Genomic DNA, 19836 nt, shown 5'->3' with positions numbered 1-19836 from the left:
CTTAAAAAACAAAGAAAAAACAATGGCTAAAACAAAAATGGATTAAATTTAGAACAAATAATGGCACCCTGGTAAAACAGCATGTATGCTACCACACCATAATAATAATATTAAAATATATATTTTATCGATATGCTCTGGCGACCCCCCAAATTTGTCTCGCGACCCCATAGTGGGTCCTGACCCCCAGGTTGAGAGCCCCTGGTTTAGCAGATACAGGCAATAAACCAACAACCACAAGCCGTTCAATTATGTTTCAAGGCCCATTTCAGTCACTGAGGGAAGCACGAGAAGAACATGTGCTTAGGATTGGCAGAGAATTACGGTAAAAAGGGAAAAGAGACGGCACAGAACATAGAGAAGGGACCGGGGTTACACTGACCTCCTCAGTGACCTCCTCAGTGACCTCCTCAGTGACCTCCTCAGTGACCTTCTCATGTGCATGTTTACCAGTGTAAAGATGTCGGATAATAAGAGTTTACAGCAGGGCAACGTCAGGCCCGGGTGCCAAATCCGAAGAAACATTTAATCATAAATCAGAGAACAAATACATGAAAATGACTCTAAAATGTGGAAAATACTGTCAATATTTTCACATTTCCCAGCAAAACGCCCCATTAGGTCATATAATAATAATAATAATGCATCGTTTTTATATAGCGCTTTTCTGGACACTCAAAGACACTTTACATTGCATTATTCATTCACTCCATACTCGGTGGTGGTAAGCTACTATTGTAGCCATAGCTGCCCTGGGGTAGACTGACGGAAGCGAGGCAACCAGTTTGCGCCATCGGCCCCTCCGACCACCACCAACCACTCACTCACTCTACACTACATTCGCTCAGGCTTCCTGGTGCTACTAAACGGTCTCCCAACCAAGTACCGACCAGGCCCTTCCCTGCTGAGCTTCCAAGGTCTGACGGGATTGGGCAGAGCAAAGGCGGGATGACCACAATATTCACACATATATCATGAGCAAAACTTATATTTTGTAGAGAAAAGGTGCTTTACCCTGGGCTAAAATTGTGAGTTTCGGCCCTTGGTGTTTTGGCAATGAAGAAAATCGGCCCTGCATGACACAAACTTACCCACCCCTGGTTTACAGTCTAGGTCAGGGGGGGCCAACTAGTCAGAGACCAAGAGGCGAAATGTTCAACCTTGATCCTGTGAAGAGCCACAAAGGCACAGATCGTTAGCGAGATCCAGGAGCGGTAGTTTGTGATTAAATAGAATGTGACCGTTTTATTTACAATAAACTATGACAAAAAATGACAAAAATGTGACAAAAAATGACCAAAAAATTACCAAAATTGACAAAAAAGTGACAAAAATGTGACCAAAAATGACAAAAATGTGAATTTTTTTTGGACAAAAACATGACAATAAATGACCAAAAAAATGACAAAAATCTGATAAAAAAAATGTGACCAAAAATGTGATAAAAATTTGACAAAAAAATGACAAAAAAGTTACAAAAATGAGTTGAATACCCAACAAAAAAATGATGTGATGATGGGAGTTAAGAGGTTTATGGTTTTACTCCTCACCAAGATTGAAATACATGTATATTAACTGAAATTTTGTGCTTTCTGCTCTGACTGAGACAGAATTAGATTTTTTTTGTTTTTTATGCTGGAGTGTGTTTGTATGTGGGGCCCTGCCCACTGAGCCCCCTCCTCTGATGGGTATTAAACACATCCAATCATGCAAAGAGCCGCACTCTGATTGGCCAAGAGCCGCATGTTCGCCAGCCCTGGTGTAGGTAAAAGCTGTGATGGTCCTGCTGACCTCCTCCTCCTCCTCGTCTCTCTCCAGCGTCGCAGTCGTCCAACGGTACAGACGACTCTCTGCTCAGGGCGCTGCACGGCGGCGGTGGCGACGGCGGCGGCGGGGGCAGCAGCAGCAGCAGCAGCGGTGGAGGCGGGTCCCCCAGCTCCAGCCTGACCCTGCAGCCCTCCTCTGTGCCCATGCTGAGCTCCTGCTTCAACAAGCTGTTCTCCATGCTGCAGGTCCACCACGTGCAGGTCAGTCATTCCCGATCATGAAGATGAAGCCATGTCTTTGCAAACATCACAAACGTGTCAGAACGAGCTGCAAACATCGGAATTCCACATTACACTTTTTTTTTTAAACATTTTTAATCAAATTTTTCGCAATTTCAACCCCACAATTTAAAGGGGGGGGGGGTATTATGCAAAATGGACTTTTTCAAGCTTTCCATCATGTTATTCTGTCATTCCCTCAGTAAAAACATGGCTGAAATGTTGCCTTGGCACATTCACGTATTTCTGAGTAATCTGTAAAAACTCTGATGGCGGCCATTTTAGGGATAGGTTTGCCTGAGTCCTCCTAGGAACGCCCCCACCTCCTGGAGACGCCTCCGAGCTTTGGTCACCAGCCGAGTAACCAACCACTGCTCCTCAGCAGAACCCCCTCCCCACTGATGCCACAGACAGCGTGTGGAGGGGGCGTGTCTAAAGGCTCAGAGGTTCTTAACCCCTTAACTCCCACCTGAACCGAGCACATTTTCTCCAGCTTTACCCCAATCCAAAAGCTTCTGGAAAAAAGGTGTGAAAATAGCGACAAAACTGAGACGAAAACAAGGTTAAAAATCTGACGAAAAAATGACAAAAAATTGACCAAAAAAATTGAAATAGTGATGAAAAAAAATCTGACGTGAGGAAAAAGATCAATTTAGTTTTGTAGGTCTTAGCTTTCAAATGAGGTGTTACACTGGCCTACAGGATTTGGGTAAAGCTGAACTGGAGAAAAAGCTCTCGGTTCAGGCGGGAGTTAAGAGGTTAAAGAGACAGACGCCTATTTCAAGACATTCACTACAGCCATTTTGAGAGAGACATTTTATACAAGGCAGTTATTCTGATTTACTGCATTTACAGACCAGCAGAAGGTTTGGTCATCATTGTAGTGTGATATAGACTGGTGCTGTGGGACTGAAAAAAGCAGAACACCCCCTCTTTACACATAATTTACCACATTTTTAACCATTTTTAAAAATTTTGGTCCCATTTTTTCCTAAATGTTTTCACCATTTTCTCAATTTTTTTCACCCTCCCCCGATTTTTTCCTCTAATTCTTTTCCCAATTATTTTCTTCTTCTTCCCCACATTCATTTATTTTTTATTTTTATTAATTTTCTCGATCTCCTCCACAGCTGGAGTCGCTGCTGCAGCTGTGGCTGACTCTGAGCTTGAACACCGGCATCGCGGAGGACAGCGGCTCCGACATCTTCCTGTTCAACGCCAGCCGAGTCCCCACCATCCCGCTCAACCAAGGTGTTTATCCGCCCGTCTGTGAGGTCCATGTTCAGAGTCTGGTTTCTCTCACTGCTGTGTTCTGTCTCTCCAGCCTCCATCAGCAGCTTCCTGAGCGTCCTGGCCTGGTATCCCAACACCTCCCTCCGGACCTGGTGCCTGGTGCTGCACTCGCTCACGCTGATGACCAACATGGCGCCCGCAGGTACACGGACGTGAACAATGCTAGCTCAGCGGTTTCCTGTTTCCCTTGACCCCTGGAGACTTCTTCAAGTCTCCTGTGGTCTCTGCATGGTCTCCGAAAGGTCTCAGTTGTGTCGCGAATACTGTTTGTTGTTCTCAAGCTGTGAGATGTTTCCTAGGCGTCCCTGCAATGTCTCACCTGTTGGACCAAGGAGACCTCAGAGAGACTCCATACGTATAGACAGGTCTGGGAGACATTGCAGGGACGCCACAGAAACATCTCACAGCGTGTAGCATTGCCACAGCCGCTTGAGACCGTGTAGACCTCTCTGAGACCTCTCTGAGACCTCTCTGAGACCTCTCTGAGACCTGTCTGAGACCTGTCTGAGACCTGTCTGAGACCTCTCTGAGACCTGTCTGAGACCTCTCTGAGACCTCTCTGAGACCTCTCTGAGACCTGTCTGAGACCTCTCTGAGACCTCTCTGAGACCTGTCTGAGACCTCTCTGAGACCTGTCTGAGACCTGTCTGAGACCTGTCTGAGACCTCTCTGAGACCTCTCTGAGACCTCTCTGAGACCTCTCTGAGACCTGTCTGAGACCTGTCTGAGACCTGTCTGAGACCTGTCTGAGACCTGTCTGAGACCTGTCTGAGACCTGTCTGAGACCTCTCTGAGACCTCTCTGAGACCTCTCTGAGACCTCTCTGAGACCTCTCTGAGACCTCTCTGAGACCTCTCTGAGACCTGTCTGAGACCTCTCTGAGACCTCTCTGAGACCTCTCTGAGACCTGTCTGAGACCTGTCTGAGACCTCTCTGAGACCTGTCTGAGACCTGTCTGAGACCTGTCTGAGACCTGTCTGAGACCTGTCTGAGACCTCTCTGAGACCTGTCTGAGACCTGTCTGAGACCTCTCTGAGACCTCTCTGAGACCTGTCTGAGACCTGTCTGAGACCTCTCTGAGACCTGTCTGAGACCTCTCTGAGACCTCTCTGAGACCTCTCTGAGACCTCTCTGAGACCTCTCTGAGACCTGTCTGAGACCTCTCTGAGACCTCTCTGAGACCTCTCTGAGACCTGTCTGAGACCTCTCTGAGACCTGTCTGAGACCTCTCTGAGACCTGTCTGAGACCTGTCTGAGACCTGTCTGAGACCTGTCTGAGACCTGTCTGAGACCTGTCTGAGACCTGTCTGAGACCTGTCTGAGACCTCTCTGAGACCTCTCTGAGACCTCTCTGAGACCTGTCTGAGACCTGTCTGAGACCTGTCTGAGACCTCTCTGAGACCTCTCTGAGACCTCTCTGAGACCTCTCTGAGACCTGTCTGAGACCTCTCTGAGACCTCTCTGAGACCTCTCTGAGACCTGTCTGAGACCTGTCTGAGACCTCTCTGAGACCTCTCTGAGACCTCTCTGAGACCTCTCTGAGACCTCTCTGAGACCTGTCTGAGACCTCTCTGAGACCTCTCTGAGACCTGTCTGAGACCTCTCTGAGACCTGTCTGAGACCTCTCTGAGACCTCTCTGAGACCTGTCTGAGACCTCTCTGAGACCTCTCTGAGACCTGTCTGAGACCTGTCTGAGACCTCTCTGAGACCTGTCTGAGACCTCTCTGAGACCTGTCTGAGACCTGTCTGAGACCTCTCTGAGACCTCTCTGAGACCTCTCTGAGACCTCTCTGAGACCTCTCTGAGACCTCTCTGAGACCTCTCTGAGACCTGTCTGAGACCTCTCTGAGACCTCTCTGAGACCTCTCTGAGACCTCTCTGAGACCTGTCTGAGACCTGTCTGAGACCTCTCTGAGACCTGTCTGAGACCTCTCTGAGACCTCTCTGAGACCTCTCTGAGACCTCTCTGAGACCTCTCTGAGACCTCTCTGAGACCTCTCTGAGACCTCTCTGAGACCTCTCTGAGACCTCTCTGAGACCTCTCTGAGACCTCTCTGAGACCTGTCTGAGACCTGTCTGAGACCTCTCTGAGACCTGTCTGAGACCTCTCTGAGACCTGTCTGAGACCTGTCTGAGACCTGTCTGAGACCTGTCTGAGACCTCTCTGAGACCTCTCTGAGACCTCTCTGAGACCTGTCTGAGACCTCTCTGAGACCTCTCTGAGACCTCTCTGAGACCTGTCTGAGACCTCTCTGAGACCTCTCTGAGACCTCTCTGAGACCTGTCTGAGACCTGTCTGAGACCTCTCTGAGACCTCTCTGAGACCTCTCTGAGACCTCTCTGAGACCTGTCTGAGACCTCTCTGAGACCTCTCTGAGACCTCTCTGAGACCTCTCTGAGACCTGTCTGAGACCTCTCTGAGACCTCTCTGAGACCTGTCTGAGACCTGTCTGAGACCTCTCTGAGACCTCTCTGAGACCTGTCTGAGACCTCTCTGAGACCTCTCTGAGACCTGTCTGAGACCTCTCTGAGACCTGTCTGAGACCTCTCTGAGACCTCTCTGAGACCTCTCTGAGACCTCTCTGAGACCTCTCTGAGACCTCACAGACCACATGGAGGCCTTTACTTTGACCGAAACATTTGGTGTTTTGATCATAAAGAAAATCCTGCTTTACACCTATTTTCAGCTTTACATCGGCGTCAGGAGCTTCAGGAAAACATTACTTAAGATTCATAACCGCAAATTCTCCGTCATTTACGGAATATTTTTTACTTTGACGGAAAATTTCAAAGGCCGTCCGTCATTTTGAAGGATTGAAAATAAAGATGCAGCTCTGCTGTTTTTCAAAGCGCGCGGGCTCTTTCTCTCTCTCTCTCTCTCTCTCACTGCCTTGCTAGCTAACTTTCCTGACCCGGGCGCTAACAACAACACGGGGAAGAAAACCACGATGCAAACGCTGTTAAACGTCAAAGGAATAGGCACCGTTTTTCCATACTGAGACATGTTCTTACCTGAGCTGTGACGAGTTCTTTAGGACCTGTCTGATCTTCAGTCACGTAAACACAGCGCAGACGGCGTTAGCATTTAGCCTCTCCCTCTCTCCTCTATAGCTCCAAAACAGGTCAAGATAGAAGCTACCAAGCTCTTCCACGTTTTCCCTATTTAAATATGGTTACGTGAAGTGTTCCACTACAAAGTATAATTACACACAATTAAACAACGTGGATTTTCTAAGCGGATAAAAGGGCCGTAGTAATACCAGGAGTAGTTTGGCATCCGCACAGTAAAGTGAAGATTACTGTGCGGATTTCAGTAAGAACATATCTCAGTATGTAAAAACGGTGGCCTATTCCTTTAATTATATCCTTCCCATGTGGAGCCGCTCTTCTCACGTAAGTCTCAGGACGAGCTCATCTATGTCTCTCTCTCTCTCTCGTAGTGCAGTGATGGAACTGGTAAACATTGTCCCGTTCACCCACCGTCTCTTACATTCCGTTAAAATTGAAAACATGCAAATAATGAGCTCAACTTTACATTTGTATGAGCTTAATCTGAGCCTTGATATTGATGAGCAGGTGATGCTCTGAAAGTCGTCTCCTCAGAGACTTTTACGCACGAGTTTATTCACATTTCTGTTGCAAAATGTACCATGACTGTTCAGATCAGGTTTAGTTTAGCTCCATTTATCCCGCTCACATTTTCACAAACATAAACAATATGCAGCCTATATATATATACATTTATAAAAAATAATAAAAACGCTTATGAGAGATGAATTCATGAAGGATCAAAATTGCTCATGACGGATTTTTTTCAACCCTGTCCTTCAAAATGAAACCACTGATTCATAATAAATATATTTAATCACAAACGCCTCCTTTACTCACTGGTCTCCTCTCTCCAGCCTCCAGCTCGGGCCTGCTGCCGCCCGACACCACGGCGCAGCAGATGGTGTCGGACCCCGCCCTGGTGCACGTCCTGGTGCGCTTCCTCTCGGGCACCAACCCCAACGGGACGTCCCAGCACAGCTCCCAGGTCGGCCCCACGGCCACGCAGGCCATGCACGAGTTCCTGAGCCGCCTGCAGGTGCACCTGTCCTCCACCTGCCCGCAGGTGTTCAGCGACTTCCTGCTGCGCCTCATGCACATCCTGTCCACCGAGAGGGGCCCCTTCCAGTCGGGCCAGGGCCCCCTGGACGCGCAGGTCAAGCTCATGGACTTCACGCTGGAGCAGAACTTCGAGGTGGTTTCCGTGACGACCATCCTGTCGGTCATCGAGTCCGTCACGTTCCTGGTGCACCACTACATCACGTGCTCGGACAAGGTGGTGTCCCGCAGCGGCTCGGACAGCTCGGTGGGGGCGCGCGCCTGCTTCGGGGGCCTGTTCGCCAACATCATCCGGCCGGGCGACGCCAAGGCGGTGTGCGGAGAGACCACCCGCGACCAGCTGATGTTCGACCTGCTCAAGCTGGTCAACGTCCTGGTGCAGCTGCCTCTGTCCGGGGACCGCGAGTACAGCGGGCGCCTGCCCCCCGCCGGCGTGGGCGCGGCCGACAGCAGCGCGTCCGACGAGGAGAAGGTTTGTGACCAGGGGGGAGGGGTTTCACCAGACTGTATGTTAGACCAGGAGCCAGACCCCCTCCTCCTTTTCCAAACCAGTATCTTTCATTAGAGTATATCCTGGGTCATTACCAGTGGGGCCCCCCATTGCAACTCGGCCCCGTCCGGCTGTGGGACCCCAAAAAACACTTTAACGGGACAGGCTTGAAACGGAACTTTGTGATTCTATCCAAAGTGGTGCTGTGGTCACACACAATACAATGATATGAATGTGACAAAAAAGTGATGAAAAATTGATGAAAAAGTCGCAAAAATGTGACAAAAAATTACCAAAAATGTGATGAAAATTTGACAAAAAAGAACAAAAAAATGACAAAAAAAAATGACAAAAAAATGACAAAAATGTGATGAAAATTTGACAAAAAAATGATAAAAAAATGATCAAGAAAATTGACAAAAAAAAGACAAAAATGTGACGAAAAATTACAAAAAATGTGATAAAAAATTACCCAAAAAATGACAAAAATGTGATAAAAAATTGACAAAAAAATTATAAAAAATGACAAAAAAAAGACAAAAATGTGATAAAAAATTACCCAAAAAATTACAATAAAATGACAAAAAAATTGATGAAAAAATTACAAAAATATGATGTTCTTGTGATTCTCTCCAAAGTAGTGCTGTGGTCACATACAGAGTCACAGATGATTGAAATTTAGAACAAAGAAAGCTGACATGATGAGGAACAAAGGAATATGACAGATTTGGGCTTTAGCTTTTTCTTTTCCCATATATTAAACAATATATCTACAAAAATGCTAAATAAATGTCATATAGATCAGAAAAGCGCTTCACAAATGAGTGCATTATTGTCTTTTGTGTTTATCTTTACCTTTTCAAATGTAAATAGAAAACTGCCCCAACTCATTAGCTTCACATTAAGCCCAAGATGAGCTCAGTTCAACTTCACCTGTTTGGATTTGCTTCAAACTTGGCACAGTTGATGTTGATGTACTAAATATTCTGTGGATACAATTTGAGCTGCATATCTTTTTTAATGTATGAGTTTTAGGGGATTAAGGGGGTTAAAATCAGGCCTTGATGCAACTAACAAGTCTCACTAACTTTAGAGAATACGGACGTTTGTTGGGAATGTTAGTGCCTGATCATCACGCTCTCCTTTTTCCTGTGGCAGGTGTGCGGGAGTAAAGAGGGCGGGTCCGGCGGCTCCTCGTCCAATCAGGGCCCGGCGTCCGGAGTGGCCGACCTGGTTCTGGCCAATCAGCAGATCATGAGCCAGATCCTGTCGGCGCTGGGGCAGTGCAACAGCAGCGCCATGGCCATGATCATCGGTGAGCGCTGACCCGACTTTAACAGCCTTTTCCAGCCTCCGTGTTTTAATCACGCGTGTTCCTCTTCCAGGAGCGAGCGGCCTCCACCTCACCAAGCACGAGAACTTCCACGGCGGCCTGGACGCCATCTCCGTGGGCGACGGCCTGTTCACCATCCTGACCACGCTGAGCAAGAAGAGCAGCTCCGTGAACGTGATGCTGCAGCCCATCCTCACCTACATGGCCTGTGGCTACATGGGCCGCCAGGTGAGCCGCGCGTGAACCCTCCCGCCGGGCCCGTGTGTGGAGACGAAGGTGTAAACGCTCCTCTTGTGTCTGTGTCAGGGCTCGCTGTCCACCTGTCAGCTGTCCGAGCCGCTCCTCTGGTTCATCCTGCGCGTGTTGGACACCAGCGAAGCTCTCAAGGCCTTCCACGACATGGGTGAGTCTGGAGGAGGTCCAGCGGTTCAGTTCCCCTGTGTTTCTCAACTAAGACATTGTATAAAAGGTTAAAAAGTTAATGAATCAGCAAAGTCCAGCTCATAGAAAAGCAAACGCTGTATCGTTAAACACACGACTCTTCCATTGTCTCATCAAAACTCCAAAACTAGGAGCTGTTTACGCCAAAGAATTACATTTAACCCCTTTTAACTCCCACCTGAACCGAGCACGTTTTCTCCAGTTTGGCTTTACCCCAATCCAAAAGCTTCTGGAAAAAAAGGTGTGGAAATAGTGACAAAACTGAGAAGAAAACAATGATGGAAATGTGACAAAAAATGACGAAAATTTGATTAAAAAAATGACGAAAAAATGACAAAAATGTGACAAAAATGTGACAAAAATGTGACAAAAAAGACAAAAAAATGACAAAAAAATGACAAAACAATGACAAAAATGTGACAAAAAATGACAAAAATGTGACAAAAATGTGACAAAAAAAGACAAAAATGTGACAAAAAAATGACAAAAAATGACAAAAAATGACAAAAATGAGACAAAAAATGACAAAAATGTGACAAAAAATGACAAAAATGTGACAAAAAAATGACAAAAAATGACAAAAAATGACAAAAATGAGACAAAAAATGACAAAAATGTGACAAAAAATGACAAAAATGTGACAAAAAAATGACAAAAAATGACAAAAAATGACAAAAATGAGACAAAAATGTGACAAAAAATGACAAAAAAATGACAAAAAAATGACAAAAAAGACAAAAAAATGACAAAAAAATGACAAAAAAGACAAAAAAATGACAAAAATGTGACAAAAAAATGACAAAAATGTGACAAAAAAAATGACAAAAATGTGACAAAAATGTGACAAAAAAAGACAAAAAAATGACAAAAAAATGACAAAAAAGACAAAAAAATGACAAAAATGTGACAAAAAAATGACAAAAATGTGACAAAAAATGACAAAAATGTGACAAAAAATGACAAAAATGTGACAAAAAATGACAAAAAATGACAAAAATGTGACAAAAAATAACCAAAAAATTACGAAAAAATGACGAAAAAATGACAAAAATGTGACAAAAATGTGATAAAAAATGACAAAAATGTGACAAAAAAATGACAAAAATGTGACAAAAAAATGACAAAAATGTGACAAAAAAAATGACAAAAACTTGATAAAAAAAATGACCAAATAAATGACAGTTACAAAAATGAGTTGAATACCCAACAAAAAAATGATGGAAAAAAAAATCTGATGACGTGAGGAAAAAGATCCTCTCGGTTCAGGCGGGAGTTAAGAGGTTAAAATGGCGATTATTGACTTTGACCAAAGTAAAGATTGCGATTTCGATGAACTGCCTGACATATATTTTTATTCTATTATGTCTCCCTCAGATGGAAGGGCTCTGGCTGTAATATCTCTAACTATATCTAGGACAGTATATCATCTACTCTACACAATACTATCAGATCAGGTATTAGCGTGGATCCCTTGAAGTGAGGATTTCCATTAATAGATGTTAATATCAAATGTGTGTGGAAGATATAATGTGTCCAATGTGAAGAAACCAAAGTTGCACAAACTGGTTCTAAAAATTAAATCTACTTGCTGTGTAATCGTTCGTATATAGTTTATAAAAAACAATGATCTTTTTGAGCGACAAAGCAATCTGAATTAAGATGGTTTCCCCAAGGTCAGATTATTGAGATATTAACCTCTTAACTCCCGCCTGAACCGAGAGGATCCTTTTCCTCACGTCATCAGATTATTTTTCCATCATTTTTTTGTTGGGTATTCAACTCATTTTTGTAACTGTTATTTATTTGGTCATTTTTTGTCACATTTTTGTCATTTTTTTTGGTCACATTTTTGTCATTTTTTTGTCACATTTTTGTATTTTTTTTGTCATATTTTTGTCACATTTTTGTCACATTTTTGTCATTTTTTGGTCACATTTTTGTCATTTTTTTGTCACATTTTTGTCGTTTTTTCGTCATTTTTTTGTCACATTTTTGACATTTTTTTGGTCATTTTTTGTAAATTTCTTGTGACATTTTTGCCACTTTTTCATCAATGTTTTCTCACTTTTTTGTCACATTTCCATCATTGTTTTGTCGCTATTTTCACACCTTTTTTCCAGAAGCTTTTGGATTGGGGTAAAGCCAAACTGGAGAAAATGTGCTTGGTTCAGGTGGGAGCTAAGGGGATAAAGATTTCTTATTTAGCTTAATTTTTTCCTCTGAATAAATGATTGTTGTGTTTGGGGAAACGATGGTCCTGTGCATCGTGAGACGTGTTCAGGGACATGTTCTCGGACGTGTTCTCGGACGTGTTCTCGGATGTGTTCTCAGACGTGTTCTCAGACGTGTTCTCGGACGTGTTCTCGGACGTGTTCTCAGACGTGTTCTCGGACGTGTTCTCGGATACAGACGTTCCTCTGTCTCTGCTGCAGGCGGCGTGCAGCTGATCTGCAACAACATGGTGACCAGCACCCGGGCCATCGTGAACACGGCGCGCAGCATGGTCTCCACCATCATGAAGTTCTTAGACTCCGGTCCAGGGAAGTCGTCCGACGGGAACATGAAGGCCCGGGTCATGACCTCTGAACCCGACAACGCGGAGGGGCTGCACAACTTCGCTCCACTGGGTAACGCTCGCTCGTCCAGCACTTTTTACCTCCTCCTTTATCTACCTTCAGTCGTGAAGTCCTCCTGTCGCTCCTCAGGCACCATCACCTCCAGCAGTCCCACCGCGCAGCCGGCCGAGGTGCTGCTCCAGGCCACGCCCCCTCACCGCAGAGCGCGCTCCGCCGCCTGGTCCTACATCTTCCTCCCTGAAGAGGCCTGGTGCGACCTGACCATCCACCTGCCGTCCGCCGTGCTCCTCAAGGAGATCCACATCCAGCCGCACCTCGCCTCGCTCGCCAGTGAGTTCCACACAGAGCCCCCTGACCTCCGAGCTCGCAGCGCCTCCTTAACCTTTTACAAAACATGACAAAAAATTGACAAAAAATTGACGAAAAAGGACAAAAAAATTACGAAAAAATGGACAAAAATTTGATAAAAAATTGACAAAAATGTGACAAAAAATTGACAAAAATGTGACAAAATGTGACCAAAAAAATGACAAAAATGGATTAAAATATGACAAAAAATGACGAAAAAATAACAAAAATGTGATAAAAATTGGACAAAAAATGACAAAAAAATGACAAAAATGTGACAAAAAATTGACAAAAAATTGACAAAAAATTGACAAAAATGTGACAAAATGTGACCAAAAAAATGACAAAAAATGAATTAAAAAATGACGAAAAAATGATAAATGTGACAAAAAATGAATTAAAAAATGACGAAAAAATGACAAAAATGTGACAAAAATTGGACAAAAAATGACAAAAAAAGGACACAAATGTGACAAAAAATTGACAAAAATGTGATAAAAAAAATGACAAAAAATTGATAAAAAATTGACAAAAATGTGACAAAAAATTGACAAAAATTTGATAAAAAATTGACGAAAAAAGACAAAAAATGGAAAAAAATGTGATAAAAATTTGACAAAAATGTGACAAAATGTGACCAAAAAAATGACAAAAAATTGATTAAAAAATGACAAAGTGAGTTGAAAATGAGTTGAATACCCAACAAAAAATGATGGGAAAAAAATCTGATAACGTGAGGAAAAAGATCCTCTCGGTTCAGGCGGGAGTTAAGAGGTTAATGTCCCACGGCGATTATTGACTTTGACCAGGGTAAAGATTGCGATTTCGATGAACTGCCTGACATATATTTTTATTCTATTATGTCTCCCTCAGATGGAAGTGCTCTGGCTGTAATATCTCTAACTATATCTAGTACAATATATCATCTACTCTACACAATACTATCAGATAAGGTATTAGCGCGGATCCCTTGAAAATTAGGTTGTACATTTCAAGGGGATTTCCATTAATAGATGTTAATATCAAAAGTGTGTGGAAGATATAATGTGTCCAATGTGAAGAAACCAAGACCAAAGTTGCACAAACTGGTTCTAAAAATAAAAATCTACTTGCTGTGTAATCGTTCCAAAAGGGTGCAGGGCATTCTGAGCTTTTGGAGTTTATAAAAAACAATGATCTTTTTGAGCGACAAAGAAATCTGAATTGAGATGGTTTCCCTAAAGTCAGATTATTGAGATTTTAACCTCTTAACTCCCGGCTGAACCGAGAGGATCCTTTTCCTCACGTCATCACATTTTTTTCCCAGCATTTTTTTGTTGGGCATTCAACTCATTTTTGTAACTTTGTCATTTATTTGGTCTTTTTTTGTCACATTTTTGTCATTTTTTTTTGTCACATTTTTGTCATTTTTTGTCATTTTTTTGGGTCATTTTTTTGTCACATTTTTGTCATTTTTTTGTCACATTTTGTCACATTTTTGTCACATTTTTGTCACATTTTGTCACATTTTTGTCATTTTTTTGGTCATTTTTGTGTCACATTTTTGTCATTTTTTCGTCCATTTTTTCGTCATTTTTCTTATTTTTTTGTCACATTTTGTCATTTTTTTGTCACATTTTGTCACATTTTGTCATTTTTTTGTCATTTTTTTGGTCATTTTTTTGTCACATTTTTGTCATTTTTTTGTAAATTCTTTCGTCAGTTTTTTTTTTTTTGGTCACATTTTTGACATTTTTTTCTCACATTTTGTCATTTTTTTGTCACATTTTGTCACATTTTTGTCATTTTTTTGGTCATTTTTGTGTCACATTTTTGTCATTTTTTCGTCATTTTTCTTATTTTTTTGTCACATTTGTGTCATATTTTTGTCACATTTTGTCACAGCGCCTCCTTAACCGCCCCGCCCTCTCTCCGCAGCCTGCCCGTCGTCCGTGTCGGTGGAGATCAGCGCCGACGGCCTGAACATGCTGCCGCTCTCCACCCCGGTCATCACCTCGGGCCTCACCTACATCAAGATCCAGCTGGTGAAGGCGGAGGTGGCGTCGGCCGTGTGCCTGCGTCTGCACCGGCCGCGCGACGCCAGCACCTTGGGCCTGTCCCAGATCAAGCTGCTGGGCCTCACCGCCTTCGGGAACACCTCCTCCGCCACCGTCAACAACCCCTTCCTGCCCTCGGAGGACCAGGTCTCCAAAACCAGGTACCACAGACACACGGGTACGGGACAGGCAGCTTCACGAGTCTCCAAACTCTGACCTCAGCCCTGTTTCCCTCAGCATCGGGTGGCTGCGGCTCCTGCACCACTGTCTGACCCACGTGGGCGACCTGGAGGCCATGATGGCGGCGGCGGCGGCGCCCACGGCCAACCTTCTGCAGACGTGCGCCGCGCTGCTCATGTCCCCGTACTGCGGCATGCACTCGCCCAACATCGAGGCCGTGCTGGTGAAGATCGGCCTCCAGTCCACGCGCATCGGCCTCAAGCTCATCGACATCCTGCTGAGGAACTGCGCCGCCTCCGGGACCGACCCGGCCAGTGAGTCCACGCTCGATACTCGCTCGATACACGCTCGATACGCGCCCGATACACGCCCGATACACGCTCGATACACGCTCGATACACGCTCGATACACGCTCGATACGCGCTCGATACACGCTCGATACGCGCTCGATCCACGCTCGATACGCGCTCGATACACGCCCGAAACGCGCTCGATACACGCCCAAAACGCGCTCGATACACGCTCGATACGCGCTCGATACACGCTCGATACACGCTCGATACACGCTCGATACGCGCTCGATACACGCTCGATACACGCTCGATACACGCTCGATACGCGCTCGATACACGCTCGATACGCGCTCGATCCACGCTCGATACGCGCTCGATACACGCCCGAAACGCGCTCGATACACGCCCAAAACGCGCTCGATACTCGCTCGATACTCGCTCGATACACGCTCGATACACGCCCGAAACACGCTCGATACACGCCCAAAACGCGCTCGATACTCGCTCGATACACGCTCGATACGCGCCCGATACGCGCTCAATACACGCTCGATACGCGCTCGATCCACGCTCGATACGCGCTCGATACACGCCCGAAACGCGCTCGATACACGCCCAAAACGCGCTCGATACTCGCTCGATACACGCTCGATACGCGCCCGATACGCGCTCAATACACGCTCGATACTCGCTCGATACACGCTCGATACACGCTCGATACACGCCCGAAACGCGCTCGATACACGCTCGAAACACGCTCGAAACACGCTCGATCCGCGCTCGATACACGCTCGATACTCGCTCGATACACGCTCGATCCGCGCTCGAAACACGCTCGATCCGCGCTCGATACGCGCTCGATACACGCTCGATACGCGCTCGATACGCGCTCGATACGCGCTCGATACGCGCTCGATACACGCTCGATACACGCTCGATACACGCTCGATACACGCTCGATCCGCGCTCGATACGCGCTCGATCCGCGCTCGATACACGCTCGATACGCGCTCGATACACGCTCGATACACGCTCAATAAGCGCTCGATACACGCTCGATACACTCTCGATACACGCTCGATACATGCTCGATACACGCTCGATACACGCTCGATCCGCGCTCGATACGCGCTCGATCCGCGCTCGATACACGCTCGATACGCGCTCGATACGCGCTCGATACACGCTCGATACACGCTCAATACACGCTCGATACACGCTCGATACACTCTCGATACACGCTCGATACATGCTCGATACACGCTCGATACACGCTCGATACGCGCTCGATACATGCTCGATACACGCTCGATACACGCTCGATACGCGCTCGATACATGCTCGATACACGCTCGATACACGCTCGATACACGCTCGATACACTCTCGATACACGCTCGATACATGCTCGATACACGCTCGATACACGCTCGATACGCGCTCGATACATGCTCGATACACGCTCGATACACGCTCGATACGCGCTCGATACATGCTCGATACACGCTCGATACACGCTCGATACACGCTCGATACACTCTCGATACACGCTCGATACATGCTCGATACACGCTCGATACACTCTCGATACACGCTCGATACACGCTCGATACACTCTCGATACACGCTCGATACGCGCTCGATCCGCGCTCGATACACGCTCGATACGCGCTCGATACATGCTCGATACACGCTCGATACACTCTCGATACACGCTCGATACATGCTCGATACACGCTCGATACACGCTCGATACGCGCTCGATACGCACTCGATACGCGCTCGGTCCACGCTCGATACACGCTCGATAAAGGCTCGATACACGCTCGATACACGCTCGATACACGCTCGATACGCGCTCGGTCCACGCTCGATACACGCTCGATAAAGGCTCGATACGCGCTCGATACGCGCTCGATACGCGCTCGATACACGCTCGATACACTCTCGATACACTCTCGATACACGCTCGATACGCGCTCGATCCGCACTCGATACGCGCTCGGTCCACGCTCGATACACGCTCGATAAAGGCTCGATACGCGCTCGATACGCGCTCGATACGCGCTCGATACACTCTCGATACGCGCTCGATACACTCTCGATACGCGCTCGATACACGCTCGATACGCGCTCGATACACGCTCGATACACGCTCGATACTCGCTCGATACACGCTCGATACTCGTTCGATACACGCTCGAAACACGCTCGAAACACGCTCGAAACGCGCTCGATACGCGCTCGATACACGCTCGATACACTCTCGATACTCGCTCGATACACGCTCGATACACGCTCGATACACGCTCAATAAGCGCTCGATACACGCTCGATACGCGCTCGAAAGACGCTCGATACGCGCTCGATACACTCTCGATACGCGCTCGATACGCGCTCGATACACGCTCGATACACGCTCAATAAGCGCTCGATACACGCTCGATACGCGCTCGATACACGCTCAATAAGCGCTCGATACACGCTCGATACACGCTCGATACACGCTCAATAAGCGCTCGATACACGCTCGATACGCGCTCGAAAGACGCTCGATACGCGCTCGATACACTCTCGATACGCGCTCGATACGCGCTCGATACACGCTCGATACACGCTCAATAAGCGCTCGATACACGCTCGATACGCGCTCGAAAGACGCTCGATACGCGCTCGATACACTCTCGATACACGCTCGATACACGCTCGATACACGCTCAATAAGCGCTCGATACACGCTCGATACGCGCTCGAAAGACGCTCGATACACGCTCGATACACGCTCGATACACGCTCGATACACGCTCGATACACGCTCGATACAATACATGCTCGATACACTCTCGGTCAAAGATGATGTAGGTTGATGTAGGGTTACTGTAAGTTCCCTACGAGCTGTTCACAAACACCAGACCAAAAACAAAACAAAAAAAACATGACTCGCTGCTACAAACGTCACAAACACACGAGCAACACATTTCAAAAGTAAATATTTGATCCAGTCAGCCGTGTGGACGTCAAGATGAACCGGTTTTACCACCATAGTAAAATGACGCGCTCGGTTCCAGTCATGAGCTGCGTGTTAACTCAGCGATAGTTGAGACGGACGCTCTCCCCCAGGGTCACACCCCCCCCAAAACAACCACAGAAGTCAGGAGGAGGGTTTCGCTTTAACCTCACATGTTCCGGACCGTTTCCTGTATGTCATGTAACGAGCTTGTCTTTGTCCCAGATCTGAACAGTCCTCTGCTGTTCGGGCGACTCAACGGTTTGTCCTCAGACTCCACCATCGACATCCTGTACCAGCTGGGCACCACGCAGGACGCGGGCACCAAGGACAGGTACGGACCCACACATCAGTCTATTACACATCCACCTGTCCCTTCACATCTGTGATCACCAGGTACAAATCTTTAGAAACAATGAATGCATTATTGGTTAAGTATAAGAGAGGGGGAGAGGAGTCTCTCTCCCCCTCTCTCCCCCTCTCTCCCCCTCTCTCTCTCGGCCGTCAGCCTGTTGAACACCGCCCGGAGCAGCAGAGTAAAAAGTCACTGTCCTCCGTGAACATTATTGCTGCCGCTGAGATGAAGCTTTGTTTGGATCTGTCGCGTTAAAAGCTGAGAAGCAGCTGTTTAACGCTTTAGCTCGCGTTACGCTAACCTGTTAGCTTTGTGGTTTGGATTGTCCACCATCCAGTCCATCATTTATCAGACGCGCACTAGACAACACTGCTTTACGTTTTATTCATCAGAAGAGGCTCAGCCTTCCTTTGCCAAATGCTCATCAAAGACGCTCTGATTTTCATTTAGCTCCAAACTCCACTCGCTGTCACGCGTCGCCAGGGCTGATACTACTCGCCACTACGCGATGTAAACAAACCTACGCACTGCTCTACTAAAGTCTCTACTATAGTCTCTACTAAAGTCTCTACTAAAGTCTCTACTAAAGTCTCTACTAAAGTCTCTACTAAAGTCTCTACTAAAGTCTCTACTAAAGTCTCTACTAAAGTCTCTACTAAAGTCTCTACTAAAGTCTCTACTATAGTCTCTACTAAAGTCTCTACTAAAGTCTCTACTAAAGTCTCTACTAAAGTCTCTACTAAAGTCTCTACTAAAGTCTCTACTAAAGTCTCTACTAAAGTCTCTACTATAGTCTCTACTAAAGTCTCTACTAAAGTCTCTACTAAAGTCTCTACTATAGTCTCTACTAAAGTCTCTACTAAAGTCTACTAAAGTCTCTACTAAAGTCTCTACTAAAGTCTCTACTAAAGTCTCCCCAAACATTAGTTTGATGCATTGCATGGGCAGATAGCATCATTATTCTTTACCCTCTGGGCTTCACTCATAGAAGTAGCTTCACTGCAGGATAAGGGTGAGACAGAGGTGGAACCTTTACCTGATGCGGTTTTCTAGTCGGTCAATTATTAGACTCGAGTTTGTTGACGCTTGATGAGACACTTTTTGTTACTATTAGGATTATTTTTCTGATATGAAGTTGAATGCACAGACTACTATAGTGAGAAATCTAGCGGCTAATTATAATGGCAAGGCTGCCTTTGGAAGTTTTTTGGGCAGACATCGAACAAACAGTGATTATAGCGTCAGCGAACTCCGTCTGTGACTGAAGTGAATAAGGTAAAAAATGTCCCTTTGTTTTAACGTGTTATTTTGGATAATAAGTTATCCATTTG

General features: G+C 46.0%; 1 protein-coding gene across 1 annotated transcript in view; it reads left to right on the top strand.

Moving 5' to 3' along the window:
- Positions 1 to 19836, top strand: part of LOC306971973 (dual E2 ubiquitin-conjugating enzyme/E3 ubiquitin-protein ligase BIRC6-like) — a gene marked incomplete at its 3' end in the record, with an annotated part of 107750 nt that overhangs the window by 61802 nt on the left and 26112 nt on the right. Inside the window, 12 exon segments of the mRNA XM_079568416.1 lie at positions 1819 to 2027; positions 3176 to 3296; positions 3370 to 3480; positions 7245 to 7918; positions 9095 to 9251; positions 9322 to 9497; positions 9576 to 9672; positions 12143 to 12337; positions 12416 to 12616; positions 14552 to 14831; positions 14908 to 15164; positions 18376 to 18484. Coding sequence (XP_079424542.1) covers positions 1819 to 2027; positions 3176 to 3296; positions 3370 to 3480; positions 7245 to 7918; positions 9095 to 9251; positions 9322 to 9497; positions 9576 to 9672; positions 12143 to 12337; positions 12416 to 12616; positions 14552 to 14831; positions 14908 to 15164; positions 18376 to 18484 — 2587 coding nt within the window.

Source organism: Gobius niger, assembly GCF_951799975.1.
Source record: "Gobius niger genome assembly, chromosome: 12".
NCBI classification, from domain to species: Eukaryota; Metazoa; Chordata; class Actinopteri; order Gobiiformes; family Gobiidae; genus Gobius; species Gobius niger.
This window is presented reverse-complemented; position numbering and strand designations above follow the sequence as displayed.